Source organism: Enhydra lutris, unplaced genomic scaffold, assembly GCF_002288905.1.
Source record: "Enhydra lutris kenyoni isolate GAN:26980312 unplaced genomic scaffold, ASM228890v2 scaffoldscaffold8, whole genome shotgun sequence".
NCBI lineage: Eukaryota > Metazoa > Chordata > Mammalia > Carnivora > Mustelidae > Enhydra > Enhydra lutris.
In genome coordinates, this window is record NW_019154092.1 from 41942157 (window position 1) to 41958885 (window position 16729).

Below are 16729 nucleotides of genomic sequence, written 5' to 3' on the forward strand. Positions count from 1 at the left end.
AAGGAATACTATGCAGCCATCAAAAAAAAAAACCCTGAAATCTTGCCATTCGCAATGATGTGGATGGGACTAGAGGGTATTATGCTACGTGAAATTGGTCTTTCTCTAAGACATTTATCATATGATCTCTTGGATATGAGGAATTTGAGAGGTAGGGCAGGTGGTTGTGGGGGGCAAGGAGGGAAAAAATGAAACAAGATGAGACCAGGGAGGGAGACAAACCTAAGAGAATCTTAATCTCAGGAAACAAACTGAGAGTGGCTGGGGATGGGTGGGGGGATAGGGAGAGGGTGATTGGGTTATGGACATTGGGGAGGTTATGTGCTATAGTGAGTGCTGTGAATTGTGTAAGACTGATGATTCACAGACTTGTACCACTGAAGCAAATAATACATTATATGTTAGTAATAAATAAATAAAATGGTTAATTTTATGTTGAGTTTCACTTCAGTAAAAGATTTTTTTTAAAGATTTTATTTATTTATTTGACAGACAGCGCAAGTAGGCAGAGAGGCAGTCAGAGAGAGGAGGAAGCAGGCTCCCTGCTGAGCAGAGAGCCCGATGTGGGGCTCGATCCCAGGACCCTGGGATCATGACCTGAGCCGAAGGCAGAGGCTTTAACCCACTGAGCCACCCAGGTGCCCCAAAGATTTTTTTAATTAAAAAAAAAAAAAAAAAAAACTAACTCATTTGACACTAGAAGTTGTAGCAATCTGTTAACTTAAGCAGCTTTTGTGTAAAGAAGGGACTTCCCTATCTCTATAGGAATTCAAGCAAAGTCTGAATAACACTAAGATAAGGGTATTATAAAGAGAATTTCCATTTGGGTGAGAGATTGGACTTGCTCCCAGCCCCTGAAAGAACCTTTCCCAATTTTTCTCTATAATACCCCTGTGTCCCCAAATCCAATACCAAAGATACAGAAAATAGAGAGAACAGAGAAAAGTTAACAATCCATGGGGATGCAATCAACAAAATTTACACTGAAGAAACTCTACTACCTACTTTCTTCCATAAATAGGAGAAAAAGAAGACAAAGACAATTGCCAGAGGAAACTAGTTATGGAAAGAACTGTAAAGATACACCAATAATAACATACAGATTCTATATGGTTTCTGATTCACAAAAACTAAGACAATTAGAAATTTGAACACTCAGTGGCTATTTGACAATGCTAAAAATGGTTTCCTAGTAAGATAATGGCATTGGTCTCCTTTAAAAAAAATTCTTACGAGATATTTACAAATGAAATGATATGACTCCTGAGGTTTCTATCTAATATGTGAGAACACACCACTTTTTGTTGTTTGTTTTGTATATCCTTTTCAGTTGTCAGCTTTTCTGTACATATTTCATACTTTCAAGTATGGGTAGAATGTAACGGTGAGAGATACAGATGAGGCCTGCCCATGAGGTCAAAATGAGTGAAACTGAAAGATGAGCTTTATGGCCGTTTAGTGGGTTATTTGGCCCTCATTTCTAGAAGTGTGAAACTTTTAAAAAATCAAACACCCATGAAAACATACAAACAGATACAAATTCACAGAAATGCTAAATCCAAATAGTCCTTCTCCCCACCAAAACAGAGAATACTTTCACTAATGACAGAGTTTATAGAAATGATCTAAGTATTTACTTGGTAATCAATGGACGGTTCGCAAGGCTAACAGCTTCAAAGTACCTCCGAAGACAAAATCTCCCCCCACTGTCTTCTCCAACCAGAAAACTCCCACCAAGTCACTTTCTATACCAGCTCTGAGGCTACAACCCCCAGAAAACAACTGAGAAGAAATAAACACCCCGGACACAGAACAACATATGCTGGAAGGCACAGGGAGAAAGCCTGTTGATCCGGATGTTCAATCCAGGAATTTTGTAATTCCCTCACACTCCAAAGCCAAGGAGTAAGGGTACAGGACAGTCCCGTTTAAAGCAAGCAAAATCTACACAAAATAAAACCTTCTTGGCTTCTAGAAATTAGGTTAGAAAACAGAATCAGCCCACCTTCAGGCTAAAATTAACAGCAGATTCAACAGGCGCCTACAGGATACACATGAGGGACAAGGTTAGGAGCACACTCTCTCCGACAGCAAACAACGTGCCGACATGGGTGCTCCCTGGCCTTCACCCTGCTTTATTTTTCTGAGGAGACGTATTACATGAGAGTAGGTGTATTTATTTATGATCTGACTCCCCTACTCAGACAGACCCATGAGGTTAGGAATCCAAGTCGGTCTTCTTTGCCAGAATATAGACTACATTATGGAATACAAAGCACAGGGTATAGGAAAGAGCCTAAAATATAGCAGGAACTCAATAAATATTTGCTGGTTTAAGGAATAAGAAAAAATAGTAACAGTAACACTCAGGTAAGGAATAAGTTATACTAGAATTTCATCCAAAGAGCTGAATCAAAACTATCAAACAGTGTGGCTCCTGGCTGGCTCAGTCAGTAGAGCATATGACCCCTGGGGTCCTGAATTCAAGCCCCACATTGGAATGGAGCTACTTTAAAAAAATAAAGGACTGGGGCACCTGGGTGGCTCAGTTCGTTAAGTGTCTGCCTTCGACTCAAGTCATGATCCCGGAGTCCTGGGATCCAGACCAGCACTGGGCTCCCTGCTCAGCGGAGAGCCTAATTTTCCCTCTGCCCCACACCCTGTGCATGCTCTTTCTTGCTCTTTCTCACTCTCTCAAATAGACAGACAGATAAATAGGTAGATAAATACATAAATAACAATATTTTTTTAACTGTCAAATGAATTTAGTAACAAGCATCATCAGTGGAAGATGAGAAAGTCATCTATTTAAAACAACAACAACAACAACAAAAACAGAAAGCCACTGGGAAAAATGAGTATAATGAAAAGAGAGCAGTCTAAAGTCCAGGAAAAACAAAGAATGATTAAAACAAAGAATGATTAAAAACCAAAAAATGAAGTAACTAAAAGATGTACTAGAATCTTGACAGAACTGTTATGTATAAAGCACTGATTGACTCAAAGACATAAAAGAGTAAATTCAAGAAGCGAAAGATGACAAAGAAAAAAGAAGATATGGAAAGCAAAGAACGGACATCGAACCTGAATGTTAACAGGTGATCCTACGTTGGAGGAGAAGAAACTCAAACACAAGTAAAATCAAAGCCATAACTATAGAAAACTTCAGAACTAAAAAAGATCTTAATAAACCAATTAAAAAAAACTTCATCAAATTACAAGCAAAATCATAAAGAAAAAAGTATAATGAGGAACACTTAATTGTAACAGTTAAAAGAAAAAGTCTAATGAACAAAGAAGAAGAAAAAAATAAGGGTCCTCTCAGGTAACCACCTTCTTACATCATATACAAAAATAAATTTGAAATGGATTAATGACCTACAAGTGTGACGTGAAACCAGAAAACTCCTAGAAGAACACACAGGCAGTAAATTTGGAGTTCAGTCGTGGCAATATTTTTTTGGATCTGTCTCCTTAGGCAAGGGCAACAATGCAAAAAATAAACAAGTGGGACCAAATAAAACTAAAAAGCTTCTGCACAGCAAAGGAGACCGTGAACAAAATGAAAAGGCAACCTAGTGAATGGCAGAAGATATTTGCAAATCATATATCCAATAAGAAGTTACTATTCAAGGGGTGCCTCGCTGGCTCCGTCAGTGGAACATGCAACTCGTGTTCTCACCCTTACAAGCTCAAGCCCCACGCGGGGTACAGAGATTACTTAAAAATAAAGTCATTAAAAAAAAAGTTAATATTCAAAATGTGTAAAGAATTCATACAAGTCAACACCAAAAAACCCCCACATGATTAAAAACGAAGCTGAAGACCCAAACATTTTTCCAAAGAAGACATACACATGGCCAACAAACATAAGAAAAGATGCTCAACATCATTAGTCATCAGGGAAATGTAAGTCAAAGGCACAATGAGATTTCGCCTCACATCTGTCAGCATGGCTAAAATAAAAAAGACTAGAACTGGGAAGTGTTGGCCAGGATGTGGAGAAAAGAGAACCCTCGTGCCCCACTGGTAGGAAATGTAAACTGGGGCAGCTGTTGTGGAAAACGGTATGAAGGTTCCTCAGAAAAATTAAAAATAGAACTACCAAATGACCCAGCAATTCCACTTCAAGGTATTTATCTGAAGACAAAATCACTAACTTCTATATCTACCTGCACTCCCAGGTTCATTGCGGCATCTCCAACAGCCAACAGTGTCCAATGATAGACGGATGGATAAAGGCAATGTGGTATATACATACAACAGAATATTACTCTGCCATAAACAAGAATGAAGTCTTGCCATGTGTAATAACATGGAGGGACAGGGAGGGTGCTGCACTAAGTGAAAGAAGTCTGAGAGAGATCAATACTTATTTCACTTATATGGGGAATCAAACAAAAAAAAAATCAAACAAAACAGAATTATAAATATAGAGAACAAAGTGGTAGTTGCTGGGGGCAATTGGGGGGGAGAGGGAGGAATGGGTGAAATGGGTAAAGGGGATTAAGAGGTACAAACTTCCAGTTATAAAATAAGTAAGTCACAGGGACCATAAAGTAAAGCAAAGGAAATAGAGTCAATAATATTGTAGTGTATGCGGACAAATGATAACAAGACCTATCATGATGAGCATTTCCTAACGTATATAAATGTCAATTCAAAATCAATCACTATATGTTGCACACCTGAAGCTAAGGTAACATTGTATGTCAACTATTCTTCAATTAAAAAAAGAATAGAACAAGCTGAAAGAGCATGGCTTAGCAGAGTCCATTACCACTCCTGCAAGTAAGCTAAACACGTGTCTCTTTTCCTATTGACTAAATGTTCCATTCTAGTGGCATCATTGAGCACCATAAATTGAAGAAGTAATTATTATTAAATATTATCATCAAGAATATGTCACTTCATTAATTCAATTCATCTTACACTACCAAAACCTGTAACAGAAATTTTGAAACAAATGCCACACACATACATATATACCCAGGCTCATTTGCCCCTTACCTAAAGACCTGCAGACTGAAATGGTTGCTTCCTCCAAAAGCTTCAGCTCATTGCTGGAGAGAGAGAAAAAAGGTAATTAATAATTACAACACTAAATATGTACATGCTAACCAGTTAAAGGAATATACAAAAATAAAGAGAAAAACAATTTAGGAGGAAAATATGGTATATATAGCGGTAAACAATAAAATCAACAAAATAAAGTTAAGCTTCTGTTTTCAACATAATTAGAAAATGTACTATAATTCCCAATAAAAGATTCCATTTTTTTAAAAAGATTTTATTTATTTATTTGACAGAGAGAGGGAACACAAACCAGGGGAGAAGGAGAGGGAGAAGCAGACTTCCCTTTCAGCGGGAAGGCCAATGCAGGGCTCAATCCCAGGACCCCAGGATCAAGACCTGAGCCAAAGGCAGACGCTTAACGACTGAGCCCTCCAGGCACCCCTCAATGAGATTCCTAAAAGAGAAGCACTCGAGGAGCCCCACCTTTCAGGCACTGGAGCAGGGGAAAGGGAGGAATGGAGAGACTTAGAAAAAATGCAAGAAAGTCACTCCAAAGTACCAAGCATAGAGCAGCAGCCCCAGCTGCCCAGTTCCAAGAGCAGTACCAATCATGGTGTTTTAGTTATTTGGGGAAAATGCCATTATTTTTAGGAGATACATGGAATCTCATGATATCTGCAATACCTTCAAACAGATCAACAACAAAGAAAGGAACAAGGGAAGAAAAGAGAGAGAACATATACATAAGCTTCAATAATTTATAAACATACAGAAAAAAACAACACAGAAAAATAGAGACAGAGACAAGAGGTACAGACACAGACAAGACATAAAACTCAGAAATAAAAAACACAGGGGAAAGCTTTATGACATTGGATTCGGCAAGGAGTTCTTGGATATGACACCAAAAACAAAGACATTGAAAGAAAAAATACATAAGTTGGGCTTTACCAAAATTAAGAGCTTTTGCACATCAAAGGATACTATCACAGAATGAAAAGTCAACCCAACAAAATGGGAGAAAATATTTGCAAATAATGTATCTATTAAGACTGATATCTGCAATATACAAACAAACAAACAAAAATCTCTGACTCAAAAACAGCAACAAAAATCCCACAAAAACAATCCAATTTAAAAAGAGACAAAGGATTTAAACAGATATTTCTCCAAAGAAGACATACAAAAGGCTAACAGGTATATATGAAAGGATGTACAACAACACTAGTCATAAGGAAATGTAAATCAAAACCACAATGAGATGCCGCTTTCAGACCTATTAAAATGGCTATTTAAAAAAAAAGGAAAGAAAAAAGTAAATATTGGAGGGGATGTAGAGAAATGGGGACCCTCATGCATAGCTGGTGAGTATGTAAAATGGTGCAGGGGCTATGAAAAAGAGTATGGCAATTTCTCAAAAAATTAAATATATAATTACTATGTGACCAAGCAATTCCATTTCTGGATATACATACACCCAAAAAGGACTGAAAGCAGGGATTCGTACTGATATATGTACACCATGTTCACCATCATTCACAAAAGGCAAAAGCAGAAGCAACCAAAGTGTCCATCAATGGATGAATCATGATACAAAATATGGTACATCCATACATTGAAATATTATTCAGCCTTAAAAAGGAAAGAAATTCTGACACGTTACAACATAGATGAACCTTGAAGACATTACGCTAAGTTAAACAAACCAGCCACAAAAAGACAAATACTGTATGATTCCACTTATATAAGGCTCCTAGAGCAGTCAAATTCATAGGGAGGAAAGTAGAATGGTGGTTCCCAATGGTGAAGCTGGAGGCAGAGGAGATGGGAAATCAGTGTTTAATGGGTAGAGTTTCAGTTTGGGAAGATGAAAAAGTTCTGGAGACGGATGGTGGGTTAAACAACAAAGTGAACATATTTAATGCCACAGAAGTGTCCACTTAAAAATGGTTAAAATGAGGGGCACCTGAGTGGCTCAGTCCACTAAGTGTCCAACTCTTGGTTTTGGCTCAGGTCATGATCTCAGGGTCGTCAGATTGAGATGGATGTTGGGCTCTGCGCTCAGTGTGGAGTCTGCTTGAGACTCTCTCTCCTTCTCCCTCTGCCCCTCCCCACCCCGCATTCTCTCCCCCCAACCCCAGACTCTCTAAAATAAATAAATAAATCTTTCTTTTTAAAAATCGTTAAAATGATCAATTTTATGTTGTGTTTATTTTGCCACAATAAAAAAAAAAAAAAAGCACATTCCACTTCCAATTCCAGCTCAACTAGTTACAACCTACGTGACTTGGGCTAGTTTCTTAACTCTTTATGTCTTCATTTCCTCATTTACACAACAGAGATGATAATGAGCACGCCTGTTCCACAAGCATCGTCATCATTAAATCACCTAACACATATGAAGTGCTTAGAACAGTGTCCAGCACAGAGTAAAACCTCAGGAAATGATAGCTATTGATTCCAAAATGTAGTGGGTTTTCCCTCAGTTAATTAAAATAATGCTTTATGCTTATATAACCCTTTAAATGTTTCTCCCAGCACTCTCAAATTTATTAGCATATTTAAATCCCATGATGACCTCTTCTAATAAGCAGAAGAGTTACAAACCCTCTTTTTATGTATACATAAATACATATGGATGTATTATTAAAATTGATTTCACCTGCTTCACTTTTCTAATGTGGTTGTTGAAAAACTTTAAATTACGTGGGTCTCCCTTTGTATTTGCATGAGAGCCACTCTAGAACCTGTCTCCCAACAAGTGAAGACAGTATCATGTTTAAGTATTATACACATACATAAAGCTAAAACCTACTCATTACTTCATTGAACATGCCATTACCTTAGGAATCTCAAATTATATTCACACTCAAAAAGGTAAATATCTGGGGTGCCTGGGTGGCTCAGTGGGTTAAAGCCTCTGCCTTTGCCTCAGGTTATGATCTCAGGGTCCTGGGACCAAGCCCCGCATCAGGACCTCTGCTCAGTGGGGAGCCTGCTTCTCTCTCTTTCTGCATCCCTCTCTGCCTACTTGTGATCTCTGTCAAATAAATAAATAAAATCCTTAAAAAAAAAAAAAAAAAAAAGGTAAGTATCTTTTCAAAGTTAAATCTGCAAGTTTCTCCCAAGGTTGAAAAAAAATTTTTTAGGCAAAATAACCCCAAAATGATCCTACAACAAAGCGTGTATGGGTCTCTAGTCTTTGTCACCGTATTTTTATTTACAAAAATATTTTTAGTGTCTGCCTGCCTCACCGTGTCAGTCTGCTGATCTCCCCATCCTTTTCTCTTATCTTCCCACCTAACGGGGTTGTTTAGCATAACCCCACTCCCTGGTCACTGCTGACTCAAATCAGGGATAGAAATCTACTGTAGGCCACTCCAGTCTTGGGGAATTTGGATCTGAGATGGAAAGACGGATTTTCCATACACCTGGAATTTGGCTGCAAAGCTGAGGGTTAGGGGAAACCATCCTCTATCCACTGAGAAGCAGAGAAAGCCAGTTAGTAAGAAAAACAAATGAAGGAACTTTGAGGAGAAAGCAGAGGCCAACAGAAAGGACTCTTGGAAATCCTGCTGGCCTTCTGATTCTTGGGATCGGTTCCTCCTAGAGCCCAGCTATGTTCTCGATCTTAGATTCAATGAGACATCCCTGTCTCTTCATCACATATGCCCCTCATTCTGGCATATGCTAAAATCAATTGATTTTTGTTAATAACCAAAAGACTTCTAATTAATAAATCACTGTGGTCAGATTTAATAATATACATTAGCAGTTGGCAGGAAGTAGAAACTATGAGTTACTCTATTGGTTACTCGGGCAAAAAATAAAAGAGGTATAAATGCAAAAGACTGTAAATAGCTTTATGAGGTTAATAACTCAACCACATGCATAAAATCTGTCTCAGTGGTGCTTCTATCTTCTTCAGTCAATAACACTCTCTTAAAACTGGCTGGAACCAAGAGCTTCAATTATATACATGAGGCTACAATCTTCAAAAGCTTCTATGCCTATTCATTCAGCAAACACTGCCTGGACAGTTGGGACATCCCGGGTTCTCTGAAAGATGCTGCCTCTGCCTTCAAGTTACATTTAGAAATAAAGAAGCAGACAGATTATTTGGTGGAAGGGAAACTCCAAGATCAAGGCCAGCCCTTGAACTCATAGGAGGTGCCTCCAACCTACCCCAGGAGCAGTCAAGGAAGACATTCCCGAGGAAGTAACTGCAAAAGAAGTCCGTCTGGCAGACAAAGGGGAGGGAAAAGGGGAGGGTTTTTTAGACATGAGTAACAACGCATGCAAAAAGCACGGCCATCACACAGCCGTGCACATTCTGGAAAGCAGAGGCTAATCTACATTGGAGAATGGAAAACCAGAATACTAGAAAAGTACCCTAAACAGATGAAGTCTGGAATTCAGTTTCTCAACTTGTTATCAACAGAAAGGCACTGAATGGTCCCAAAACAGGGTTCTGATTTATTTTTCATACAATACTAGCCTGAAAAAATTATTAATTCCAACATCTATTAGTAAGGCTGGCTTGGACATCACTTCCTCCAGAAAATCTTCTTTGATCACATAAGAACAGGTCTCTGGTCTCTGCCCCAAAAGCACCCAATTATAAAACTAAGTACTTAGTAGCAACTTTGCCCAACTTCTTGTCTGTGTCTCCCTCTGCTCCAAGACTGTGGGGTCCTCATTCATCCCGGCATTCCCAACCTGGTACAAAGCAGGCACATAATAAAAATGTCCTGACCAAGGGAATGCCATCGTCAGACACTTTGTTCGAAGACAAAACTAATTATTTCCCCCTAGTCTTCCAGAAGCACTTCACACTCTCCAACCCTCGAGGCAAGGTCTGCCCCAGAGCTTAAATTTTTATTAAAATATTTTAAAAATACATCTATTTAATTCCAAGTATGAAATAATATTTCTTTCTGAAGCAGTCTGATTTCTTGGTCACTCAAGGATGAAAAGAGGGGAAAGGTGGGGAATCAGCCCCCCTCTCGTGGAAAGCTCCCTCTTGCGGTAAAGCCAGCCAGCACCTGTGGGTGGCGTGCAATCAGGCCGTGCAATCAGACCCGGCAGGCCTGGGTCCCCTCCACAGGGCTGTGAGCTCAAGGAGCACCACTGCCGCCCCCTCAACAATCACCACTTTGGGTCAGAAGCATCTCCAGTGCCCAAACTGTAAGCGAAGGAGGCCAGGGAAAATGTCTCAATCACCCATGCCTCCCAGAAGAATAACACTTGGTCATGACCCAGTAAATCACAGGTTCACAGAGCCGTGTTTGTAGCAGGAGGAGCATAGGTCCCGCACCCTGAAGCATCACTTACTTCTACAAAGGCAATCAGCCAGGCACACCGCCCCGGCCAAAAGCAACATGCTGATCGTTATAATAGAATTCCCCTTCCTCTCATCCCTCTATCCTCCAATTTTTGAAACTTCTTGGAACATTTTAGGAATAATCTTCGTTTTCATGTGCTTGATTTAGAGCTAAAATGAGGTGGTAAGCAACCGGGGTGGTTGGTAACTGTTGCTGCGCATTTAGGCATCTACGTGCAGGGCTGTTTTAGTTAAACAAATGAGCTCAGATGCTCTGGCAGCAGGCGACTAACAAATCATCATTTGCAGTAAATAAAAGTAAAATGGTGCCGCAAAATCAGCCAATGTTTCCAAGACAATTACAATTAGAAACCGAATGTTGTTTCTGAAGGCAGATTTGGGGCACTGGGAGAATGCAAAAAGGGGGCAAAAGGGCAGCAAATATTTATACCAATACAGATTTAATAAATGAGTACCACACAGGGAACTCCAAACTCATTGTACACAAAACACTACAACTCAAGGTCAATTGTTTAAACGTCGATAATGGGATATTAGGGAAAATAAATACTCAAAACTAGTTATCTCTTCGCTTCATCTTAACCAAAAGGCCGAGAAACGATAAAACTGGTCATCTCTCTCTTTTTTTTTAAAAGATTATTTATTTGATAGACAGTGAGAGAGGGAACACAAGCAGGAGGAGTGGGAGAGGGAGAAGCAGGCTTCCCGCTGAGCAGGGAGCCCGATGCGGGGCTCAATCCCAGGACCCTTGGGACCATGACCTGAGCTGAAGGCAGACGCTTAACAACTGAGCCAGCCAGGCGCCCAAAACTAGTCATCTGGTAATCAAACTTTTGTACAGGAACTAAACTCTAGATAAAACCACCATACTGAAGATTATCAGGTGCAGCTCAGTCTGAAGCAATCCTTCTCTGTGATAACGTAGTAGGCTCCTCCCACCCAGGGTTTGGCCACTCTTCCACAGCAGCACAAACAAAGGGAGTCTCACAGGAGTGTCAGTTTTGCTGCTGACGCTGGGATAACAGTAATACCCATGGGACTGGAGAGATGTTCCCCAGAATCACAAGCACGTATCTCAAGAAACTGTGAAACTGGTCTAGGGATTTTTCTAGTACTAAGAACCTTCACTGAACTTCCCTAAAGGTAATTCAGCAATGAAGTGGTTATTAAAATTTTCACAACTACAGCCAAGTTCTTAAACGTTACCACTGCCGTTTCTGTTCCTGTGATTTCCTGAAGATAATCTCCCTAGGAGAACCAACCTCGACCTCAGCTTCCAAGACAAAATTCCCCAGGGAATACCAATAATACAGCTCAGTGATTTCTGAGTTATGTCTCAAATAACGATGCCCCCTCAGTTGAACGTGCTAACATACAGCAAAACCAACTTAAATAACCAGGAAGTGTAAGCAGAGAACAGTGGTAGGATAAAATACAGCCGAAGAATGGAGAACCTCAATGTCACACTGAGTTTGGATTTCACCCTGCGTTAAGGGGGAAGCCATGGAGCACAGAATCAGAAACACACAAAACACGACTCTTAGAGCAGCAGCAAGGTGCCCCAGGTACACAACAGTTAAATGTCTGACCCTGATTCCAACCATCTCGAGACTTTTAGAACAACAAAAATGACTCAAACTAATGCTCCCGGGGACGCATATGATAAAGAAAGCCTGAACATGTACTTACAATGCTAGATTAAGACTACGGCCAAGTGTTGGGCCTGCAAACTTAGATAAACTACTATCTTAACTGTTACTAAGGCAGAACACAGTCAAGTTTAAATGTTTACTGTTTAAAAAATCTAGTTGAATTCCACTAAAATTATGTACCAAATTGGAATACTGGGCAGGAATACCAACAGGAAGGCTAGAGAATGTCTCTGCACCCCCTACATTCACGTGCCAGTCACTTCCAGTACCTGACCAAGCATATAGCCTCTCAACGGTTCCCATCACTTCTGCACACTAGCAAATGACTTTCCGACCATGTTAATGATTAATGATAATGATAATTATCATTGGTATAACCTAGCCAAGTTACTTCATTTGAGAGACTCAGTTTCTCATCTGCGAAATGGAGCTAAGGATACCACCAACTCACAGGATGTAAGGAGTATACGGCAGGGTATAGAGCATGCAGCACACGGCTCAATGAATGTGAGTTCCTAACCCACCACGCAAAAATAAAACGAAACCGTATGTAGTAAACTATCAAACTTGCATAGATTTATTCTTAAATACACCTGATGAGTAATTTGTCGATCTTCCCCTGTCTTTCCCCCATGACACAGAAGGAAGAATAAAACAAAATTCAGTAACTCTTTAAGCAGCTTTATACTTTTTGTGTCAAACAACTGTAGGTGATCTGCTTTGATCTTACTTACATTCATGTTTTACTACAGATGAACAACCCTAGTGGATTACCAAGGAAATCAAAAGTCCTTTGTCACCTAAAAAAACTTCTCAATTTTATGTAACTTTTAATAAATGGCAGAACGGAGGCTTATATCTAGGTAATTTTTTTAAGACTATGTTTATTTATTAGACACAAAGAGAGAGATTAGAGGCAGGCGGTGGCCGGGGGGGGGGGGGGGGGGGGGGGAGAGCAGGCCCCCTGCTGAGCAGGGAGCCGGATGCGGGGTTTGATTCCAGGACCCTGAGATCATGCCCTGAGCTGAAAGCAGATGCTTAACCCACTGAGCCACCCAGGTGCCCCTAATTTTTCTTTTTTAAAAGAAAATGTTTTGGGGGGCACCTCAGTGGCTCAGTCAGTTAAGTGTCTGCCTTTGGCTCAGGTCACGATCTTAGGGTCCTGGGATCGAGCCCCACATCAGGCTCCCTGATCAGCAGGGAATCTGCTTCTCCCTCTTCCTCTGTTCCTCTCCCTGTTTGTGCACTCTCTCAAATTAAAAAAATCGTTTTTAAAAAAAGATTTTATTTTTGTAAAAATGAGCCATACTAAATAAAGACAGAGGTAACACTATACAGCTATCAGAACTGCTAAACAAAGAAAAAAAAAGGAGTGACAACAGCAAATACTGGCAAGGACACAGAAATTGGATCTCACATACATTACTGGTGGGAATATAAAATGATATAGCCACCAGGAAACAGTTTGATAGTTTGTGTAACATCAAACATGCACTTGGTAACTACACTTATCATAGTGAGAATTTTGTTATGTATACAATTATCATCTCACTAGGCTGTACAGCTGGAACTAACATAATATGCCAACTATATGTCAGTTAAAAATAAATTTTAAAAAATAATTAAAAAAAAAAAAAGAAACTTCAACCTGCACTTAACCATACAACCCAGTGACTGCACTGTTGACCATTTATCTCAAAGAAATAAAAATTTATATTCACCTGAAAACCTGTACACAACTGTTCACGGCAGGTTTACTCATAACAGACCCAAACTAGAAACAATGCAAACGTCCTTCAGTGGGTCATCGTTTAAACAAACTATGAGGGGCACCTGGGTGGCTCAGTGGGTTAAAGCCTCTGCCTTCAGCTCAGGTCATGATCACAGGGTCCTGGGATTGAGCCCCACATCGGGCTCTCTGCTCAGCGGGGAGCCTGCTTCCTCCTCTCTCTCTCTGCCTGCCTCTCTGCCTACTTGTGATCTCTGTCTGTCAAATGAATAAATAAAATCTTAAAAAAAAAAAAAACAACTATGATACATACACAACACAGACTACTACTCAGCAATAAAAAGGAATGAACTACTGATAACACAACAACTTGAATGGATCTCAAGGGCATTATGCTGAGTGAAAAGAGCCAATCTCAAAATCTCAAAATCTACATAACTTTCTTGAAATAACAAAATGACAGAGATTGAAAACTGATCAGTGGCTGCCAAGAATTAGAGATGAGGGGGTGGGGTTCGTGCAGCTATAAAGGGAAAGCACAAGGGAGCCTTGTTGGGATGAAAGAGGTAAGCATCTTGATTGCGGTAGTGGTTATACAAGTCTATACATGTGATAAAATTGTACAGAGCTATGTAAACACACAACAAATGTATGCATGTATAACTAACTGCTGAAATTCCAATAACCCTCATGGATAGTACCAATGTCAGTTTCCTGGCTTTGATACTAAACTATAGTTATGGGAGTTGTTACCACTGTGGGAGATGAGTGCAGTATGCCAGGGACCTCTCCGTACGTTTCTGGCAACCTGCTGTGAATCTGTAATTATATTAAAATAACAAATTTTAAAAAGCAAATCATAAAAATAAAGCTACACAAGTGTTATATGAATAAACACATTTTTAAAATCCAGACTTCTACACAATTTTGCTTGAATAAATTACACTATATGAATGGTTTTATAATTGGCTTTAACCACTTAAAACGCTGTGGATCTTTTCCCTTTTATATAAACATATGATCATTTTTAATGACTGTGTAACGTTAACAGTGTGCAGATGCATCATTTTCATTTTTTATCAATCTCCTTACTCATGAACATTAGGTTGTTAGCAATTTCCTTTCATAAACATTGCCTTCACACATGTATCTTTCTGCATATATTTCTGAACCTGTCCAATTATCTCAACATAAACTCCAGAAGTGCAACTGCTAGGTCAATGAACACTTCTGTTCCAATGAGTATTGCAAATTACATTGCAGGATGATTTAACGAATTACCACTCCCCACAGAAGTGCATAACTATGGCTTATAATCCCACACATATTCCTAAATTTGCAAAATCATATGCCCAGATCTTTTGACACGAAATCCTGTTATCTTAATACTCAGAAAAACATATACCGACAGAAAGCAAGAATAAGCACCTATATGACAACCACAGAATTTCTTTTCCCTCTAAAACAGCCTATTCAAAGGAATTCATAAAGGATGTGATGTCTAACTGGCAAATTATCATCACACCACTATAAAGTCAGAGTAGAGTCTATCGAACACCACCAGCACTCTTTCATCACACAAGGCAGACCATTTTTGTATTAAATAATATGGGGGCCCACCAAGAACTACTGTACAGAGAGTTTGCAACTGCGTTGAACTTAAACTCCATGTCATGGTCCTCCAACAAAGAACTCTGGCCTTAACTTCAAAAATGGTACAGTGGAGGGGATACAGAAATGTTCAGTTTTGATGGAAAAAGAGAAAAAATAGCAAATATTAAGTAAAAAATAATTGCGTCTATTTTTTCATTACAGAAATAGATGATCAACTGTATCAGCCACTTATACAGAAAATGTCTCCAGTGTCTCCAGCCACAATTCACGAGGTGAAAGGAGAGAAGAGAAACCACCTTGTCCCGGCTGGTTAGGTCTGCTGTCCACCACTACCTCGCCGAAACCCCAACTTCCCTTCATACACAGAAGAACAAAATGGACGGAGCTCAGTGTTAAGAGCACACATCCCTCCATTCACCAACACAGCACCCCTGTGAGGTGGCAAGCAGTTTCCAAAACTGGCCAATAAACAAGAAAGAACATTTGTTGGTAGGGAAAAAAAAGCTAATTTCATACGAAGCCTGTAGTTCAAGAATTCTAGTTTCGGCAACCAAAATAAATATATAAAAAGAGTCATCTAATAAACTAAATACCTATTCCTGTTAATTGTCACCCGTGAAACTATGGAAGAGTTATTTACAATATCTTAGTCAGCTGGTTTAAGAGGTCAGCCAGGCTTCAGCTGCCAACCCAAACAGTCCCCACTGCTGTGAGCAGGAGCGGCACACTCAGGCTGCTAACGGAACTTACCCGTGACCGTATCATGGAGCCAATACGACCCACCAGGAGGAATTGTTTGTGACCCTTCAGCGGGTCCCACAATCCACCGTTGGTTCCCTGCCCATGGCTGGACTCTTCCATTTCTCTTCTACCAACCCATCTGTCTCATTCTTCATCTGTCCACACTTTGGGTTTTTGAGTAACACAAGAGGTACTAAGGGATGCTGCCAGGCCATGGGGCTGGCCCTCGGGGATTAAGGAAAGAAAGAAGAGATTGAATAACGCATAATCTTAGAAAACAGTCTTACCAACTGGTTGTAAAACAACACTGCAACTCAAGTAAGAGTCTTACCATACTCTCAGATACGCAAGGTATGTGGGTTCCCACATAAAAGCAAATTTTAAAATTTTATTTGTTTAAAGATTTTATTTATTTGACAGAGAGAGAGAGAGAGAGAACTCACAAGCAGGGGGAGCAGGAGAGAGAGAAGTAGGTTCCCTGCTTGAGCAGGGAGCCCGATGCGGGGCTCCATCCCAGGACCCAGGGATCATGAGCTGAGCCAAAGGCAGACGCCTTACCGACTGAGCCACCCAGTCGGTGCCCCGGAGGCAGATTTATTTATTTTATTTATTTATTTTTTTTGTCAGAGAGAG

At 39.9% G+C, this 16729-nt stretch overlaps 1 protein-coding gene across 1 annotated transcript in view; it reads right to left on the reverse strand.

Annotated features, from left to right (window-relative positions):
• LOC111142404 (dymeclin) overlaps window positions 1–16729 on the reverse strand; it is a 336078-nt gene that overhangs the window by 274483 nt on the left and 44866 nt on the right. The window contains exon 3 of the mRNA XM_022495468.1: window positions 5011–5063. Coding sequence (XP_022351176.1) covers window positions 5011–5063 — 53 coding nt within the window. The remainder of the gene's footprint in view (window positions 1–5010; window positions 5064–16729) is intronic.